General features: G+C 35.5%; 4 protein-coding genes across 5 annotated transcripts; 2 read left to right on the top strand and 2 right to left on the bottom strand.

The window, feature by feature from the left end:
* On the top strand, positions 1–2,308 carry LOC123312590 (amino acid transporter AVT1I-like). The gene is made up of 6 exons (XM_044897100.1): positions 1–362; positions 515–748; positions 806–938; positions 1,197–1,450; positions 1,550–1,756; positions 1,808–2,308. Exons 1-6 carry the CDS (start codon positions 77–79, stop codon positions 2,296–2,298), a joined length of 1,605 nt encoding a protein of 534 aa, XP_044753035.1. The 5' UTR covers positions 1–76; the 3' UTR covers positions 2,299–2,308.
* A 106-nt stretch (positions 2,309–2,414) lies between these two features.
* Positions 2,415–13,263, bottom strand: LOC123312587 (transforming growth factor-beta-induced protein ig-h3). Its single transcript, XM_044897093.1, has 10 exons — positions 13,106–13,263; positions 9,499–9,909; positions 5,490–5,660; positions 4,880–5,144; positions 4,636–4,772; positions 4,121–4,329; positions 3,868–4,005; positions 3,279–3,805; positions 2,878–3,220; positions 2,415–2,817 (listed from the first exon to the last, which is right to left on the bottom strand). The coding sequence occupies exons 1-10, from the start codon at positions 13,174–13,176 to the stop codon at positions 2,576–2,578; spliced, it is 2,514 nt and encodes an 837-aa protein (XP_044753028.1). The 5' UTR covers positions 13,177–13,263; the 3' UTR covers positions 2,415–2,575.
* Positions 13,264–15,182: 1,919 nt separating this feature from the next.
* LOC123312593 (STING ER exit protein) lies at positions 15,183–16,216 on the top strand. Its single transcript, XM_044897104.1, has 3 exons — positions 15,183–15,400; positions 15,484–15,869; positions 15,950–16,216. The coding sequence occupies exons 1-3, from the start codon at positions 15,280–15,282 to the stop codon at positions 16,088–16,090; spliced, it is 648 nt and encodes a 215-aa protein (XP_044753039.1). The 5' UTR covers positions 15,183–15,279; the 3' UTR covers positions 16,091–16,216.
* A 1-nt stretch (position 16,217) lies between these two features.
* LOC123312588 (autophagy-related protein 9A) lies at positions 16,218–19,724 on the bottom strand. Of its 2 annotated transcripts, none has more exons than XM_044897095.1 (4): positions 19,220–19,724; positions 17,567–18,966; positions 17,165–17,499; positions 16,218–16,974 (listed from the first exon to the last, which is right to left on the bottom strand). In XM_044897095.1, exons 1-4 carry the CDS (start codon positions 19,225–19,227, stop codon positions 16,744–16,746), a joined length of 1,974 nt encoding a protein of 657 aa, XP_044753030.1. In that variant the 5' UTR covers positions 19,228–19,724; the 3' UTR covers positions 16,218–16,743. The 2 variants fall into 2 exon arrangements, with proteins under 2 accessions (XP_044753030.1, XP_044753031.1); XM_044897096.1 differs by lacking the exon at positions 19,220–19,724 and adding an exon at positions 19,029–19,185.
* Between the last annotated feature and the right edge of the window lie 10 nt (positions 19,725–19,734).

Below are 19,734 nucleotides of genomic sequence, written 5' to 3'. Positions count from 1 at the left end.
ATTCCTCAATTTCCTCTGCGAAACGTTTAATTCCTGGGATAATCTCAAACTTCTTCAACTAAAACAGAAACGTTTCATGATACTCGATATAATGAAATTGATATCGACTTTAACACAACTATGGCTTCTAAGGTTCATTTTCAGGCACATAGAACCTATTTGTGCCGTTCCTAATCTGTGTAATCACGTATACCAGAGTAATATGAGGTTTTCTGAAAGGACATTATTGATACAGAGCGAAGATGTGAGATTCAGAGTTGCTAAACATGACAGTTTATCTCTAGTTTCGGCTATAGTTTGTATAATAGATGTGTTTGGTGTTTTTCCAATAGTGGCACTACCGAAAGCGATAATAGATTGTGGTAAGCAAAGATGAATAATTGAATTTTAGAATGTCTCCTCTAGAATGCTATAAATTGCCTCATCGAAAGTATGCTTGACATAATGCCGTATCACTTATACCCTTTTTTTTTACCTATTTCACATTGAAGGGATTGTGTTACACGTTTGATAGGTTTCTATGGGGTTCCTCTCATCGCAACCGTATGTTCGGTACAAATTTATACCGCAATTTTACTCGGGAGATGCTGGATGATAGCTGAATCAATAGATTCATCTATAAACACAAAGAGTCGATACCCTTATTCTGCACTGGCAGAATTCACATACGGAAAAACTCTGGGAAAATTAGTGACCATCCTAGTTGATATCACAGTTTTTGGAGGAGGAATACCGAACTTGATTGTCGGTGAGATATGGCAGACTATTGGTTTTACTATATTTATTGTATTTGTTGATTTTCCAGCATCCCAAAATATGCAATTGCTGGGGTTGAGACTAACGAGCGGTGATCTGAATATTTCTTTTTGCATCTGGATATTGGTTTTAGGAACCGTTCTGTGCCCTATTTTATGGTTGGGTAGTCCCAAGGATATGAAGTGAGTCATTTAAGATTTAAGAAATGACGAATTTTAATCTCTTATTCTAATGAGAGAAATTATACTCAGTTTATGATCTTCGTGTAAGGAAATCATGATAAGTTTACTTAGTTTGGAGGATCTAGAAGTAAAGATCTTTAACCTAGATTTCCTCGCATAAAAATATTTTTTCTGTCTACTCAAACCCTCTAACATAGAAAAATAATTCAACATTGAATTAACTCTGAGAAAAACCGTACGATTTCGATGTTTTTTCAGATATCTCTGTCTACTTTCCGTGTGTATTGTTTTCCTAGTATTCTTCCTCGTGAATGGAAGTATGATCTATTCCACCACGGAAGATTTACCATCGTCAAACAGCATGGTGAATAAAAAATCTACTTGGGAATATTTACTGTTAGCTTTCGGCATGGTTACTTTCCAATTCGACATTCATCCAAACATTTTGACTATTGTTGTTGATATGAAAGAAAAAATTAAGATTTCGAAGGCTGTTATGGTAAGCTTTCTAGGTGAGATACAACTGATGTTTATATATTCTCTAAAAATAAAACTCTGAGATCATTTCCTCAGCAGATATATTCAGTTATAGTGAGCTTTTTATTTTTCAGTCACCTTATGTATGTTTGGAGTGACATGCATAAATGGTTATCTGAAATTTGGAAAATCTCTGAGACCAAGTATATTGGAAACCCTGTCGACCACCATGCTACTACATTTTGCGTCAGTTCTGGTGGCTGTTCAACTTTGTCTAACATCAGCAATTAGCAATAATGCCCTTTATCAACATATGGAGGAATCCTTGAATATTTCCAGAGGTGAAATATTTCGAAAACCGATTGTTTTTCTCCTATAACTCTTTTTTTCAGAGTTTAATCACAAGAGATGCATCTTGAGGACAGTTCTCGTAATCTTAGCAATAATAATAGCCGAATCTGTACCAAGATTCGACATTGTGATGTCCTTAATTGGAGCAGCGCTGATCAGCCCACTGGTTTTTATTTTACCTCCCTTATTCTACCTCAAAATACTCAAAATCCAGGACCGGCGTAAGGAGGACTTAACATTCGAGTTGTTCATGAAATCAGCTGACGCAGATGGGGATATCTTGAGTGTGGATACGTCTTTCAGCGACAGCATAGTTCAGAATCCAACAAAGTTTAACAGTTTTCTCAGGAAGCAAGATAAGTATCTTGTATCGGCCAGAAGTATTGAATACTTCATATGTGTCAGTATTGTACTCGCGAGTCTATTTTCTACGATACTCTCGACCTATTTGAATATAAAGGATGCTTCGAGCTTTGAGAGTTTTTCATATCCTTGCATTATGAATGTTACATCTGCCTTTGTTGAAATATAAGTTGCCCTGATTTGTTTTTCTTAATGCCCTTGATTCGATTGTCCTTTGTAGTGTTTTTTGTCATAGCTTCACCTGCATAGTATATGTTAGTTTAGAAGGAAATTGAAAAGTCATAATATAAATAATTCGATCTTTATTAATAGACCTCTCTATTCCTAGACATTCTCACATCTTACTCTACTTCTAAATAAATTAACGGAAACAACTTCGAATGAGAAGTACAAATATTCAGTCAAATCAAAAATATCACTCCATTTTGTTCGAAATAATTTAAAGCTTAAAAGTCAAATAGGAAGTAACCCCCCACGTTGGCCACGTGTCGTTGTGGGAAAAAAACCTCGTTGATGCTATGCACAACTCCGTTAGTGGCCAAATTATCACAACTGGTGACCACACCGCGGCCTATACGGATCTGGTGAGTACCAGTCCTGCCAATCTGGAGATTTTGCTCGGATAAGGTTGGCACCAATGAATTGAAGCCCCAGGTTTGTGGACCAACGCCGGAGCAACACAGAATTTCTGAAAATGAGGTTGTTTATGTTTTCTACCCTTCATCGTTCAAAAATGATCGAAACTTACCTGTTAGGATGTGGGTTTTCAGAATTTCCACTGCTTTCTCCTTGTCCTCCAGAGATTTCAGTTGGTCTTCATCCAGAGCAGCTAGAGTTTCGTCTGTTGGTGCTAGGAAGGTGATTGTCCTGTTCTCTTGTCCTAATATTTCCTCGATTTCAGTCCCTTCGATGATCTTCTGGATTTTGGAGTATTTGGGGTCGGATTTCACGACTTCTAGGATCGTCTTTTTGGGTGGTACCAGAACCTTGTTGACCTCGTGGATGACAGATCCACAAGTCTTCTCGTCGAAACCACTTATTCTGGCACAATTGACGGTTGCTTTGAAGAGGATGTTACTGAAGATTGGCAACTGGAAAAAACAATAAATTATTACCAATATAATCCTGGGAATAGTGTAATCAACTCACAGTTGAATAAAGGTTTATCCTCAAGGGTCTGTCGTTGTCCAAGGTCTTCAACAAGGCGTTGTTGTTCATGTCGCAAGATTGCATCTTTCCTTGAACTGTGTGGTACCTAACCAACTCCTTCAACTTCTCCTTATCGTCTCCAATTTCCTCGAGAATTTTCTTGGCGCCTTCCTTCTCGAAAGCTTCATCGGATGGCGCAAAGACAGTAGCGTTATCCAGATTGTTAATCTCATCAGTCAATCCAGCCTTTTCTATTATTTCCTGGAATTTGGTGAGTTTCTCGTTTTTCAAGGCATCGTTGATGAAGAGGGCAGATTCTGGTATTATGATGGTATCGATGAGGTGGACAACACCATTGGTGCCCATGATGTCCGTTTCTATTATCTTGGCCTTGTTTTCCAGTATCAGCTGATCGTCGAGTGTTCTCTCCATGTTCAAAACGTTTCCGTCGACATTGTGTGTAGTTGAATTGCCAATAATTGCAACTGAGCACACTGTATGGGCTGTTACATGATGACTGATGATACCTGTGGAAAATACGAAATTGTTTTTTACATTTCATGTTTTTTTACTCGAATTTAGGGCTTACTTTTTGCGCAAGCTTCTCCCCTAAGTAATTTATCTCTAGTAGACTGTTCCAGCTTATCAAAAGCTTCGTTAGTTGGTGCAAAAACGGTGTAATGACCTTCATCTTTGAACTTCTTGAGTAAGTCAGTGCTCTCCAGTACTGTAACAAAAGGCTGTTGAATTTTTTGGACTTCCCCAATAGGATTCATTATGAAACTAGACATATAACTTATGAAAGGGAAGAGGACTTAAGGTATGTGGTTTTAACAATTCACCTTGCAGTAAACTGCTCAATCTCTTGTCGTTTCTGATGATATCCTGCACTGACTCCCCCACTGGGGTCATGACCCCATCCACCAAGTGCACGATGCCGTTGCTGGCTAGATTGTTAGCTTTGGCGATGCGTTTACAGTTTGCAGTGACCAATCTGTCGTAATTCTGGGTCGGATAGTTGTTGATGCGAATCGAGTTGTTCTGGTTTTCGCTGAAAAACGAATAAAATTCAACCTGAAGATGGAATAGCCTATCAGTGGTCGTAAAAAGGGTTCATATATTTCGATCCAACTAATTCAGACAGCATAATGAAGCTCAACCTAAAACTGTGCCTCGACGTCCATAAAGCTGGTTAATGTCAACGACTACATCCATCAACAATCGTGTAAAGTTAATAAAGAAGAGAACGCGAGTTTATTGACCCACAGCACCACATAAACAGCATCCTAACACCAACGCGAATATGTGAATTCATAGATTTAAGCGTTCAATTCGCGACACATTTCGTTCTACTTACTTGTGAATAATTTCTTCGTTGATAAGTTCCGTTAAGTCAACGAAACCGTCGGTCACGTGGTTCCATACAAGCTCGTCGGAAGACAGTATGTTTTTGAGGTCTCTCTTCTTTCTCTGCGGATTGGGGTTCAAATCGTTCTGAAACAGTTGAACCGGTACATATTGTTAATGTCCCCCTCAATTTATTCAATCGAAATATACTTTTTGGACTGAGTTAATGCGATACATATATCCAGAAAACTTACGAATTGGTTCATCTTGTCATTATACTCGTTCATGGACTGATCCAATGGTGCAAAAACTGTCAAATTTTCATTCTTGAACCTGTCGACGAGTCCATTATCTTCTATCAGTTTCTTGAACTCGTTAGCGTTGAGGTCTGACAAAGTCTGTAGCAGAGGCTTCAACTCTACCCTTCTGTTACATCCAATGGACCCCTCCTGTCTTGCATAGCCATAACAGCACTTGTAGCGAACAGTGAAAGTTTTGACTACTCCATGATTGTTAACCCTTGTGGAAATTGACAAAAATTAAGTATTATTAAATACAGATTGAATGATATCGAAACTGTAAATAATTCGACCAATGTATGAGTTAATTCCAAATCATCAACTTATTTCTCACACAATAATCTGCATGTATTTGCAATAAAATAAATGATGAATCTGCTTAAACCTTCATGGTCTGTTGAAACTGCTGTATTTAGAATTGATGATGCTTCAGCCTTGTCCGCAAATAGATTCAATATAAACAGTATGAAAAACCGTTTCAAGTTTCTAAAATTGATAAAGGGATATTTGGAATATTGTTCACTACCTTTCGTAAGAGGATAAATGATATTTATAGTGTACTCACTTAGTGACACATTCGTATTTAGCGGGAGTTTGATGACAGTTGGACAAACTGATTGATGTCGAGAAGAAATTTGGTACTTCTTCAGATTCAGTTTCGTTTTTGGAAGATTCTCGTCCTTCTTCTTCAGTTTCATCGTCTGTGCTTTCTTCCCTTTCAATGCAGACATTTGGCCTGTAAACGTGGTGTGTATAAGCTTTTGAAGATATAAAATTCCAATATGGCATGAAATTTTCATCCATGAATTATCAATAGTTGGTTTTCAATTGCTATAATTTCCAAATTTCACTCATCTGAGAAATAATTTATTCTAGCAACCGAAAAAGTGTCTATTAAAGTTTTGTGAAACCCTTCTATAGATAGGCCATATACGAGTATTATAACCTAAAGATTTTGTCACGAGAATAGAACCTATTCTTAAAGAACTTGGACAGTTTTTGTCTTTATTTCGATTAATATCTCTAGCGGTATAGTCTTAAATTAACATTGTGAAACATCTTTATATGTGCTACGCTCCATCATCAGTGTAGTGACAAAAAATCTTAATCCATTATGTGATGTTCGTCAATTTTAATGACTATAAATCAATGATTGCGGAATGTGTTTCTTCTTTCTTTCGTTTACAGTCTTGACATTTACGAAGTGATAAATTCATTCACGCGTGAATGAGTGAAATAACTGCGAAACTTGATGATACAATGAAGTTTAATACTTTTCACGTGGCATTGCATTTATTGACCGCCAAATGAAAGCTCTAAAATCGAAACATTTGTTGGAAATGAATAGGTCGTAAAAGAAACATTCAGGAAATACCCAGAAGAACTATTTGTATTTCGTTTTACATTTTCAAGCCTATATTTGGATCCAACGAATATTGCAGGCCTTTATGCTCAATGTGTCCTTGTCTTCAAACTTCTGTGCTCCACCCTCAGGAGTTTGCTCAAAAAATAATCTATATGGAAGGCACACTATTTTTGGACAAAGAATCACCCCTTGAATTTCGAAACTCTTCATTTAGACACAGTATAACTGTTCATCATTTGTGTGAAAAACTGAAAAAATTGTAAGATGTTCGTGTTATCTTTCTATGATTTCTTTCAAGTAAGACCTAAACAATCAAAGGCTCACTATTCCACTTCGACGTCACATTATTAAAACAGCATCGTTGAGGAATCTGAAGGTATAAATTTATGTTCATGGTCGATAACATTGAAATAAATTCACGGTCAGTGAACGAACTGTAAGTAGGTATACCACCATATAATAAAACCCAGAACTGAAAAAACCTAGATGAGGGGCTCTAACAGGTCGTAAACCAGGTTAATAATTAATATCAAATCATATTTTCTCGTAGGAAAGTAGAAAGTAGCTCATTTGACTCATCATTACCACCAGTCAAACTTGAGCTACTTCGAGTTTGTTGACTTGTCGCGAAAGGGTTGACCTATCCATGGTCTGATATGAATCGTTTCGATTCACACAAATTGTACGCCGTTTCTAGGCAATTAAAGCCGAGCATATAACGGATGCCAGCAAAAGTTCTCGCTAGGAAAACACGCTCAATTCGTATCGAGAGAATAACTAGCTGCGCAGTTATTTGAATCACCAAAATTCTCTACATCGATCACTATTGACGAAAAACAATTATACCAGATTACATGAAATAAGTAAAAATCCAAAGCTCACGAAAGTAAAGATGGCTCATGGAATTCCTAAAGGAAATAGAGCTAAAGAGCCAAAAGATAAACAATCCCCAAAATCCATATATTTCCCCTTAAAGGAAATGGAAATATGTTGGAAAACATCAAAATCACTGCATATCTTTTATCCTACCAATAAATTCTGAATGATTGCGTGTTTCAGAGAGAGTTGTGCATCCATCAATTCGTTCAACTGAGTTAGATTGATAAAATCAAAGTGAAATATTAACATAGGCTTTGCCATAAGCACTGATTTTCTCCTAATTATCCTTCTGTTCTTGAATATTATTCGATGGAATCAGAAATGAATGTTAACTCTAACAAAGAATGAAAAAATCAATTATGTCGAATCAATGTTATCATTTTCAACTTCTCTGATAAGAAACCAAGGTGAGAGAAGTGCTAAAGGCCTGTTATACTAAGCGTTAGTCCAAATAATATCATTTCTTTTGAGCCAGGCATGAAGTTTGCTATCCAACGAACAGACTCGCTGAAATCTCGAAATTTATAACTAGAAGAGTTGCTCTTTGAGAACATGTATAAAAGTAGAAAGGTCTTTTAAAATTTACAGAAATATACTGTTAGGTATAACAAAAACTGTGGTAAGACGCACTATGTGTCAGTGTCATTATATTTCTTTGCGAAGTTTCATCAAATACTCTTTTGTTTTAAAGATAGATATAGTTGGTTCCCTTATCCCAGCCCTTCAAATCAATGAATGAGCGGAAACTCATTCATAAGAGTATCCGTAGTAGGTTGGGCCAGATGAATGAATAAATTCACTGACAGGAATCGACCGCTAACTACTAACCAAATCAATTTTTTCCGTCACTTTAGGGCAATTAAAAGCTAGTACGATAATAGTCGATATAAATGAGCTATCATTCGAATTAAGATAATTATCAATTTAATGAACCGCGAATCGAAATCATGGACAGTACTAAAATGGGTCAATGATCATCATTATATCTTGCTTTACAGATTATAAGTTCATAACGTAATAAGAAGAGCTAAGTGAAGAGTATTTAAAATATCGTTCAGCTGTCAAATATATGGGATCTGCCAAGGCAATTCAGAACAATATGAGAGGAGCCTTAAATATACAATCTATCTAGCGAGTAGGCTAGTGGTAGGTACTACTTAGACTTAGACTGTAGCATTTCTACAGAATGACCAGATGCACTTTGTAGTAATATGGAAAATTTCCCATTTCGTATCTCCATCGTAACCCCAAAAATAATCATAGTATTAAGAAGTATCTTTTCTTTTCAATTCACTAAACTAATTCGGTGATTAAAATTCTGTGCAGTCTCGATGGAAATGTCCACCCATTCTGAATTTCGTGCGGATATGTTGGAAAAAACAATAGCTGATAAATTAGCTGATATCACACTAACAAGAAAATTAGGTGACTCATTATACCCAATAAAGTATATCCCACTTGCAATAAATAATAATAGTCGACATTGTGATTCAACCGTAGATTCTAGAAGGTGAAATTTCGCGGCGTAGTTCATTTATGTAAACAAACTATTCAAAATATATAGGTTTGACTACCGGAAACGTGAACTTGCTCGTTGATGTTAGAAGTTTATTTCAACTCGAGCAAAATTCGATTACGTTGCCGGTATTGTTTTATATCCTGGTTTATTGAATGATAGGGTTAATTTGAATCGTAGAAGTATGAAGACAAGTACCTTATTTACTCTTCGAACCTTCGGATGCCAGGACAAAATTGTTATTTATGCATCTAGGTCATAATAGTCATATTGCTTCGTCTTGACAATGAAATCTGAGCCATTGGGTGATTTGAAAATCGCCTAATTCTGCCAGGAAAAACTAATGTTCATTGCCCAGCTTGCATTGAGAGGATAAATAATGTTCACCTTACTTTTACATGCTTTTTCTCATGATAACAATTGCCTTCGTGTTATTAATTTTATGGAAATTAATCCAATAAACGTACTTAAAGGTACAGAAAACTTGGATTATTTAAACGGCAGCAAGCTTTCAAGTAGTCACTGATTGAAGGACTAACCAAGAGGTCCACATAAGATACGTTGGGCGAGAATTCGCTTTTCTGCATTTATTGTTCGATTTCGAGTAATTATTTTGAGTTGAAAATTCTTGCAATATTGGTGGAGAGCCTAATATAAACGTGGAAAATAACCTAAAAGTGTTTTTCTTCAGCGTTATCCTTAAAAACCAGATCCAGCGGAAGCAAACTGTCGTTTAAATTTGAACTAAGACTCGATATTGTCGATGGGGTACAAAAAAAACATGTCAGCTTATGTTTTATCAGGAAAACTCACCCTTTCCACCACGGACGCACTTCTCCAAGCGATGAGAAGAAATTTCCAAAAAGCCCTCCAGGATTCTGACCGTTAAACCCTGGCAAACCCAACTCGTCACTGTCAAAATCGAAGATACCCCCAGGTCTCTCATTCAGTGTGGGTATGCGGAAAGGGTCCCCAAAGATTGGAGGGAATCCTCCAGCTGGTATATCGATGACACCGCCAGGTATGAGGGATTCGTCGAAGGATGGTTTGTTGGGTTGGGATGGTACCACTGGTTTTTCATTCTTGCGCTGACTGGGATCCTTGTAGTCTGGAGACAAGGGTTCTCTGTCTCTTTCTGTCACAGGCTCGACGTCTCTTGGTTGATTTCTACTCTCCGCGGTAGCTAGGTCACTCCAAGAAGAGAAGAGGCTGTCATCTTGTGGTCTGCAAAAGAAAATTTTGAATTGATAACTGGAGGCTATAACTCAAGAAGAAAAACTTTATCATTGCCGAGTTGCTTTGAACCAATGAATGATGAGTGAGTGATGAAAACCTCTCATAAGAACTTGAGAGTACTTGAATGGTACCTTACTATCAGATTTATGTTCAAAACGACCTTCATGCTAAAAAATGAAATTATATTTCATTCCTAATTTGATCATTTCGGAATAATGCATTTCCTTCCTTATTCCAAAAATGTTCAAGATGATTCTCGCCTGAATTATTTATGTTTCAGGAGCATTCGAGTGTTGCAAGAAATATTCCGCGTATTTGCTTGTTAATTTTTTTTTCCATTGTGTAAAAACTGACTCATCATAAATAATCACTTGAATGCTGGTATGCTAATTAGCACTGGGATATTTATTGATTAAATAACGAATTTTCAGTGTATTCTCTCACAAAATGGAAAATGAAGGTCACTATAGGCAGGTAGTCATAAAATGTTTTCCATTTCTCAAGCAGTCCAACTGCTTGAATAAACTCAGATTTGATTACAGATTTTTTAACGTGCTAGTCAGCCAATTCCAAGCTTTTTGATATGATTCGTTTCACGTTGGTATTGAGCCGTACAATTTTATTTTTGTAGGCTTCAAGCTCTAAAAGTTCATCTGGTGGTTGGTGATTTCAGGCAGGTTACATTGTGTCACGGTGAAAAATTCTTTACTCAGGCATTACTCAATAAAAATAACTAAAACTGATCTTCCTTCCCGAAAGTAATTTTCAATAGTGAGATAAACAGACTTTTCGATGGGGACAACCTACAGTTTTGTTTTTACGCCCATGGCTTATCGCCAAGGAGCTATGGGGTCAAGTTCATCATAACCAGTTTTGAAAGTCGTCGAATGCTTCCAGTATCTTCGTTTCTAGAAACAGCAAATGACTTGCTGTAGCGGTAAATATCATATGTTTTTTACGTGTTCTAGTTAATGCAACTGGATGATTCCCCCAATCATCATACTCATTACCATAAAAAAATAATGGCGAAGAATTAGCATTCTCCTGATGTGTACCCGATAATATTGTGAAAATTGCATAACCACTGACCTTGCCCACAAACAAGGAGGTCTTGTTTGAATGGCCATATCAAAACCAGGAAGATCTGCAGTGGTTTCTATTATATGTTCAAACTATTTCCTCTTCCTACCCATCAATTTATACATTTCAAAGAAGAAACGATAGTGTGTGTGTGTGTAAAACGTAAAGAAGGCACTCCTTTTTAAAAGGTTCGAGAGGATCTACTCTGTAATCTGTGGAGAGGATCTATCACGCATCTTCATTCGGAGATGACAAAGAAGAGATTGTGGAAGACCTTATCGGCAGAGGAATCTCAGATGACATTGGATAGGAAGCTTTTACATAAAATCCCTTCTAGCGATTATTCTAATGAATGTTTATTCCTTAGATCTTGGGATCAGACACTTGCAAAAGTCGTGAAATCTCAAGTAAATAGCTCTTTCTCTTCCGCTTCGTGAAAATGGTTGAGTTAGAGTTACATCAACATAAATGGTAGTGGTGAATCCAAGCATTAACATGGAAGTAGCATCTGAGCTACATTTTCACAACTTCTACCTATTATATTATGGAATCACCGATTTGTGAAAGGGTTCCTTCATTCAACCGAATTTTTGATCTATATAGATTATAGATAATAAATATAGTCTGATCAAATGAATATTGCGCATTCACCAATTTGCAACTTGAAAATTCTATGAATATTCCATTCAATTTCCACCGTTTCTCCCATCACTACACAAGAAGAAGTTTGGAAATCAGAGATGATCGATTGTTTTTTTCAGTTTTGAAATAAAATTTAAACTTATGAAAGTAAAAATATTTTTTAAAGAACTGCTGAAGCTAAATTTCATCGCTTCAATATCCGAGCTAGAGTTCGAGTTTTCTTCTTCGAATCAACATCTTTCAAGATGAATAATTCAAGGAATCTGACGAATCGTATCGAAATCCATCAATCACTACATAAAGCATTTATCATGATCCTAGCTAGTAACTATGGGTAATTAAAAAAATTTTCATATTCCAAACAACCATTCGAGATTATTTCAATGACGATACTCGCTTCAAACAAAGAGTTGTTAATCCATCAATTTGTTTAATTGAGTTAGAGAGGAAAACGTCGTTGAACATCGCACTTGGAGATTAACATAAGCTTGTTAGCTCCGATTTTTTTAGAATTATCTTTGCGTTCCTTGAATTTTGCCCGATACAGGAATATGAATGAAGATGACCTCGCTCAGCTAATTTAATCTATTGCAACATGAAATTCACTATTCTCTTCCCGAAAATATTTATTCAATTTTCAGAACCAAAAGCTGTTATTTAGTAACATCAAAAGAGAAGAATATGATAACTCGAACTACGATTATAATAAAGTCTGTGTAAAAATAAAATTTTTCTTTCTCAGGAAAATTTCATTGAACTTTGTATCTACGAATAAACCTCTTTCCTGCAAGAATAAAGACTCTGAGTGAATCCTATATTCAGTATTTCTCTATTTTGTCAAGGATTTTGTCCCAGTATTTTTTCATTTTTTCCCAAAATTAACCAGCTAATCAGACTCTCTTCATTCAACCAATTTCAAGCAATTATTTTTTCAATTCTAACTCCTTACGTCTAATATTTAAACACGCAAACAGAGTGATAGTTGAGTCTAAACATTATTGTATCGTTGCTGATGACTTATGAATATTAATATCTTGAGAATTCATCACCTCTAGAACTACTTGACGAGTGATGTGAATATTGATGTGCTCTAGAATATTCGAGGCAGATAAGTATTGCAGTTTGGCTGCGAACTTCTAGAAGATCTCAAGAATACTACGATTTTATCAACTCATCTTTTCAAGCCATTTCGATCTGAAAATTTTCTAGATCTTCAACGAAAACTAAACCTTGTCAAAAGAATCAACACATTCTCATTTTTCTGTTATTGAAGGAGAAGGGAATTTTTAGAATCTTTTAGATCTTCCCCATAATCTGAACCTTCATATGTTGCTCAAGCTCAAACATTTCCTATCCCTTCTTTATATTATAAATTAGAAAATGTGTTGAAATGAACGTTGTTGTATCAATTTCGATAGTTTCTTAATTGTTTTCATTAGGGTTCTGGTTGAATGGTACTCACCCAAAAAGGCTATTTCTTGCTCGCACCCCAGATGCAAGCAGGACACCGAAAACAAATGCTTTCCACAGCATACTTGGGCTCGGTTTGAAACGCACTTGAGTACGTATCGCACTTAACAGTTCGCTTATTCAGTATACTTAACTTTGTACAGATCGAGCGGTCTTTTATAGCTTCTCCAGCTGGTGGGAGTTGACTCATCCAAGCGAAGAGTTAATGAAGATAACACGACTAGTGAAAATGGAGGAACAGGACCCCTCAACGTTTTTGAGATTGAGCCGGCAGTAATTGGAACATTCGACTAACTTCATGAGCGGAATGATTTTGACGCTTTCTCATCGGTTTCTTTGAAAATTGGAAAGATAGCAGGGTTTTCTCAGGGAAAGTTTTACTAATTTTCTAGGTTCTGAGAAATAATCAGCTGAATTGGTTGGATCCAGATCCTGATGATGGGTCGATTTCGATTTAAATCGTTAATAGACAAAATCTGCTTGATGATTTCGGAGTTATAAGAATTTACAATCTTTTTCAGTATCATTCGAAAATGAGGTAGTCTTGTACTAGGAGATCTTATAACTAGACAATAAAAAAAACAATATTTTAAAGACTTTTCATCTCCGTAACTAATCTTCAAACAAAAAGTTGGAATTATTAGAAGGAGAACATTTCAAACACATCGGAAATAAAACTTTTTGTGATAATTGAAGAGTTTTCTTCATTGTATCCGATTTCAAAGATTTATTATAGGATATAACAAACCAAAACAGTGTTTATTTACAATATCTATCAGCATATTCCATATAAAATGGAATAATAACCAATTCGAACCCACACTCCAATCATTAAGAAAATCAGTTTAGCACTTTAGATTGATGTTGGTGATTCTTGCAGACAATCGTTTTCAAGGAAAAATATTGAAAGTTATTTTCATTGCACTTGAGTATGGATATAATTATTATCAGTCCTTTTATCCTGTGACTCATCGCTCATCTCTGTTTTACGATGCACATAATGAGAAAAGATTTGTTTATCTTGCTTTCAGATCTCAACATCTTTCAAACAACAATTTCCATTTTCAAGATCTTCAATAGAGAGAAATCTGGCATTTTACATTTTATGTTCCTACTTCCTGCTCAGATTGACAGGACTACCTATTTACTATATGATTTTAGTTAGGTAATAGTGGAGGTGCTTTGTTCTCTGAATGAATGCCAGCATATGAATCACTGAATTTCTGGACTAGTAGATAGATAAACCCAGTTCTCATTTATCAAAAAACCATTTTCTAAGATGAAATGCGTTCGAATCTTTCTCTGGTGATTAATCCCGATAAGCCAGATCAGATCTGAATCAGACTTCTTCATGGAATAGATTAAGAATCATTTTTTCTTTCCAATTACCACTCGTGAAGATAAGACGTTTTAAAGCCTATTGTCGTAGCATGTTTGTGCCGATAAGAATATAATTTTTTGTTGTTTACTCAACTAAGCAATTAGCCATATTTGCAGCAAAGATATATGTTTACCTATCTCTTCGAGCACGTATTAACAATGGGTAAAAACATCCGCAGGTATTCCCAAGTATTTGTGCCTAAAGAAATTGAATTTATTGTGATGAATAGTTATCTTTTCGAAGGATATTCCAAGTTATATAAGGTCAAATGAGAATGAATTAAATTCTTCACTGCAGAATGTTATAACTTATTTTTTCATTTATACAAAATTCATATCTTTGATTTTTACTACTTTGATGAAAGATGCTAGAATAGGTCGATTTTTATTTCAAATTACGCTAGGTTTCCTGTATAATTGAACCGAATAGTGAAATTCTTTATTATGAGCCACAACATATTGAATTTCAGTTAACTTATAGATGATGAAAATAGTTTTCAATTATGCAAACAGTTGATTGAAGTATTATACTTCCAACAACGATTCAAACTGTAGTTTGAAGTAGTTGAATGAAATTCCGCCAGGTGTCAGGTCTTAGGCACTATTGGTTGCAGGGCAGTCTGTTTGAGAAAGAAAAAGAATAACCGAAGAGGAATCTTTGGTTATACGTCAGTAGGTGTTCTGACTTCTGTGTACATAACCTAGTTTTTTGTTTTGACTTTTCTTGCTACTCTGCTGTATTTTGTATTTTGTTTTGATAAGTCTGTCTAACTAAAACTGATCGAAATGCCAAAAGTAGTATCAAGAAGTATTGCTTGTTCAGATACCAAAGATCAAGAAGAATATGGAGACGAGAAGCCTCTTCATATTTATTATTGCCTTTGTGGACAAATGACACTCATTTTGGGTAAATAATTTACTATTACATTTAAGTTTCTATTTGTAAACAACCTGAATTCTTTTATTTCTAATTATAATTTATGCTTTCAGATTGCTCAATTGAAAAATTACCTCTTCGCAAAAGAGATGGTGCAAGAGTGTTGGATGGAACAAGTCATGCTCATAAAGTAACCTGTGATCCAGACGAGACAGTTTATCTGAAAAGACCTGAAGGTATAGAACGACAGTATCGATTGAAGTGCAAAAAATGCTCACTCCTCCTTTACTACAAGCACGAACCTGAAAGCCCTGTAAGTTTCATTGTCAAAGGTTCACTCATAAAATCCACAAAAGAAGGACCTATTACGGACATATATAATCAAGTGGCAATTGAACAACCCAAGAAAATCATGGTAACGAAACACACGAAAAATATGGGTAAATTCAGCTCAGTTACTGTTTCCACAATCGACGAGGAGGAAGATGAAATTGAAGCGGTGAGTTTTTTCGTCAATTATGAATCGTCTTTAATTTTGATATTTTGTCATTGGTTGCTTATTTACTTTTTCTTTCTCAGAGGGAAGTGGCAGATAGTTATGCTAATAATGCAAGGATTATTGAAAAACAACTTGAAAGAAAAGGAATGAACAAGAGAAAATCTGAGCAGAACAAAGTGCAAGATGTGAAGAAGATAAGAGGAACTCTCATAGATAAATGAAGATTCATCATCCAAAGTAAGAGTTGAGTGTGTATATTTATTATAATATATTATTAGTCTTTATGTGATGAAGTGAAAATGGATTTTGTACTAGGAGAGGAGGTGTAAATAAAAGTTGTCCAAATTCTTTCAGAAATTTTTTATTCCGTATGTTCAATAAACATAAATAACAACCATTTTCTTGGTTTTTACCAGATTTCAAGCCAAATCATTCCATAAAATTATGTCAATTACAAGAGATTTTTTCACAGACTATTATATCACTTGACATCTATACAATAAAAATTCATACAAAAATAATCAGTCATTCATTTCAAATAAGGTACTGAATATGCATTTAATGTTATAAACACACAATGAGAAAAATCAATTCGCACTTAACTCACAAAGATTCCTGATTACACTTAATTTTAAAGCTACCTTTTTCAAGATATTTCAAAAACGTTACAACCTACTCAAAAATCGCTTGATAAAATATCTAATAATCCGATAGTTCGAAAGAATAAAATAATTTCAATGTTAAAATTCAAATGAAATCTTCCTAAGATTAAAGAATGGCAAAGGGAGATATTGAGTGACACAATTTCAACAGATTTCTAAGACCACTCTGTATCACACATTATCACTTTTCTGAAGTGTATTTTATGACTAGATTAGTGATTAAAAAGTAGAGGTGTGTTTTCTTGCGGAGGTATCCTTATGGATCGACTCTGTTCATGTTGACTGCGTAAAAGATGTAAGTACAAGGCTCCCCTGCTTACTTCCTTCTCGGAAGTCTCGATTGGATTTTCCCTCATCAGCTGGCAATTCTGAGAGCCTTGCATCCTTGGTGCATACTGATGTAAGGAACTATCTACACTCATCAGGTCATCAATTTCATTTTCCTGAAAAAAGGCAATCAGTCAGTTTTCATTGAATAGTGATAAATGAGAAAATATAGGGCCTGTTCCGATATTGCTGTTAGTACTGGCCCGCAATCGAATAACAATAGAACTCGAACGACTGGGCCAATAGGCATCGTTTCTGAAATACTGACAGTACTATTCAGGAATATCGGAACAGACGGATACTCACATGATCTTGTATAGAATGGAAAAATGATTGTGCCTCTGTGGGTGGTTGCCAATTAGGATTGGTATGTTTGAAATGCAGAAGGGACAATTCGACTTTCCCATCCTCAGCCTGAGCAAACTGTGTGGGCGCTTCCTTATCACCAACATTCTTATGATGCCAATCAGGATTTCCATGTTTTCTAATATCCATCACAGCAAAACTGCATACGTCACCAACACCAGTTACGGAAACAGTGAAGTTATAAAAGAAATCCACAATGTCCTTCGACTTGGGAGCAACATAGAAAAACAGAAGAAAAGGCGTCATGAAGGGAGACAATAAATCTTCAATGATTCCTAAAAAATTAAAATGATTTTTTGATGTCCATTTCCAACTCCATACAACAACTTTTGTAATATTCACCTTGGATTCTGAGCTGAAATAATCTTTCGAATTCTGTTCGCACTTTGGCTGTGTGAGCCTTGCTCTGCCATTCCTGATGTAAATAATGTGTGTGTACCAGTACATTAGCCAGCAAGATGTCGGGACTATTTGGGACGTGTTCCTTGGGCATTTGACTTTTGCAAACTATTATGATCACTGATGCTATTGTAAAAATGAGAACAGCATTTCCTATAGCCAATATGTCCTCGTGAATCAGGGTTAAAACATAGAAAGCCATCAACGTCGAAGCCACCAAAATTTGTACAGTTTGAGCAATTATCGCGTTAAAAGGCGAAAAAAATATTTCCAGATATCTAGTTGCAGGTTTGTGAGCCTTATTTAACCGTATTTCTAACTCATGATCGAGCTCGTTGAAGTGCCTCAAATATTGCTTTCCATATAACGACCAATTTCTGGTGGCAAACTCCCAAGGGACCTTTCGTACAATCAAATCACTGTTGTAGCAATAGGAGTAAACAAATTGCCAAAGAAATATGGGTATGCATAAAATTAAATTGCCCACAGCAAACAATCTTATTGCAAGCTTCATTTGATTGGCCAATTCGGTTTTCAATGAAGCCTTTCTGTATTCATCTCTCAAGTGCCAAGAATCCTTGAAGGCGCCCCAGGGGAAGTGAAACAAAATGAACCGTAAGTTTAGTTGAAATCCAACTGACCAATACATCACATCACCAAGCAGAGGTATCTTGATACGAGGAGGAATCAAATGCTTATTCACCATAGCTATGAAATAATTTTGCTGCCTCAGAATTCTATGATGTATATCAAGCTCTGTCAATTCACGTTTATGAACACACATGGAAAGTTCAGTTTGTGCCTCGATGATTTTCTTCTGAACGTCTTGCCATACATAGTTATCTATATCTTCTTCCTCTATTTTAAGGGCAGTGTTGTAAAATTGCTTTATTTCGTAAAAATATCTGACCTTCAAAATTGAACGAATTGAAAAGAAAATGAAAACTATTATGAGCATCACTATCCATCCCCAAGTCCAGAATCCAAAACTTTTTATTACTTTATCAAATGGCAGTATCAGATCGTTAAAGGTCAGATTTGAATCAGATGCTTTGTAACTAAATAAAAGTGGATAATCTATTCCGTACAATAAGAATAATGGGAATATAGACATAAATATACGTCGCAATGTCTCACAAACTTCTTTAGCAACAATACAGGTGAATCCATGCCTTTGATGGTATTCATAAACCATTTTCAGAAATGAATCTAGATCTCTTATATGATTCCATTTCGTTCTTGGTGCTTCAGCAGTATGAACCAATACACTAGGTTCATCATCATGGTCGAAATCTGGTAGTTCTTGATAAGTTTGCCTTGAATTGGGCATGCTTAGGTTGACTCTATAGAAAAATAAAAACAACCTTAGTACATTTTAGCAACACTCAATATTGGAAATACACACAGGATTTTTCATTTAGGAAAATGCACTATTCACATTTCTCAGCTTACAGACAGATATTTATTACGAAAAATTTAACAAATTCAAACTTCCGGATAATTTTGATTCTCATTGCACTGACAAAGACATTAGTGATTACACAATGAAAATACAAAACAGCTGATAGATATAAACAAAGACCACTTGACACTCACCTGTCCATTGGAACAAAGGAATCGATTTGAAAACTCTTAATTAAAAGTCTTAAACTAGATTTGAAAAACTTGAAATGCGTTCATCACGATGCGCCCGAAGTTCTTATCCAAACAAATCATATAAGATATTTTTAAAGGCAATATTATTACTGTTAGAACACCATTTTGATATCGAGTAACATGAATATTTTGATTCAACTTGTGATTTTAATATATTTCATCACAATAGACGATTTTAGATTGAAAATGGGAAGAAACTCGTTCGAGGAATAAAGCTTATTATAAATTGTTAAATTTTTTGCGCAGCATGGATATTTGTAAAGATATTTGTTTCTCTCGCAAGATATGAGATTTTCATAGAAACGAATGAACCGCTGATTCAGATTCGTATGAATCAGATCCGAAATTTGGTTTCAGAAATTGATACATTTCCGTTTGATGCCTTTGAATAATGCCAAATGAAATATCGCATGAATTAGTAATAAAATAAATGAAAACCTTTCTGTTTACAGACT

This window comes from Coccinella septempunctata, chromosome 4, assembly GCF_907165205.1.
Source record: "Coccinella septempunctata chromosome 4, icCocSept1.1, whole genome shotgun sequence".
In the NCBI taxonomy this organism is placed as follows: Eukaryota; Metazoa; Arthropoda; class Insecta; order Coleoptera; family Coccinellidae; genus Coccinella; species Coccinella septempunctata.
The sequence above is the reverse complement of the archived record's forward strand: the minus strand, read 5'-3'. Positions and strand labels throughout refer to the sequence as shown.

Bases quoted from the DNA above. Each gene is read 5' to 3' on its own strand.
- LOC123312590 (XM_044897100.1), top strand. From the start codon at position 77: ATGATACTCGATATAATGAAATTGATATCGACTTTAACACAACTATGG. The intron at 939-1,196 runs GTGAGTCATTTA...ATGTTTTTTCAG, and splicing joins GGTAGTCCCAAGGATATGAA to ATATCTCTGTCTACTTTCCG. The intron at 1,757-1,807 runs GTGAAATATTTC...TCTTTTTTTCAG, and splicing joins ATCCTTGAATATTTCCAGAG to AGTTTAATCACAAGAGATGC.
- LOC123312588 (XM_044897095.1), bottom strand. The intron at 17,500-17,566 runs GTGAATATTACA...TTAATTTTTTAG, and splicing joins ATTTCAGCTCAGAATCCAAG to GAATCATTGAAGATTTATTG. The intron at 16,975-17,164 runs GTGAGTATCCGT...GCCTTTTTTCAG, and splicing joins TCCATTCTATACAAGATCAT to GAAAATGAAATTGATGACCT.
- LOC123312593 (XM_044897104.1), top strand. From the start codon at position 15,280: ATGCCAAAAGTAGTATCAAGAAGTATTGCTTGTTCAGATACCAAAGAT. The intron at 15,401-15,483 runs GTAAATAATTTA...TTATGCTTTCAG, and splicing joins ACAAATGACACTCATTTTGG to ATTGCTCAATTGAAAAATTA. The intron at 15,870-15,949 runs GTGAGTTTTTTC...TTTCTTTCTCAG, and splicing joins AGGAAGATGAAATTGAAGCG to AGGGAAGTGGCAGATAGTTA.
- LOC123312587 (XM_044897093.1), bottom strand. From the start codon at position 13,176: ATGCTGTGGAAAGCATTTGTTTTCGGTGTCCTGCTTGCATCTGGGGTG. The intron at 4,006-4,120 runs GTGAATTGTTAA...CTTTTGTTACAG, and splicing joins ATTGAGCAGTTTACTGCAAG to TACTGGAGAGCACTGACTTA. The intron at 3,221-3,278 runs GTGAGTTGATTA...TGTTTTTTCCAG, and splicing joins GGATAAACCTTTATTCAACT to TTGCCAATCTTCAGTAACAT.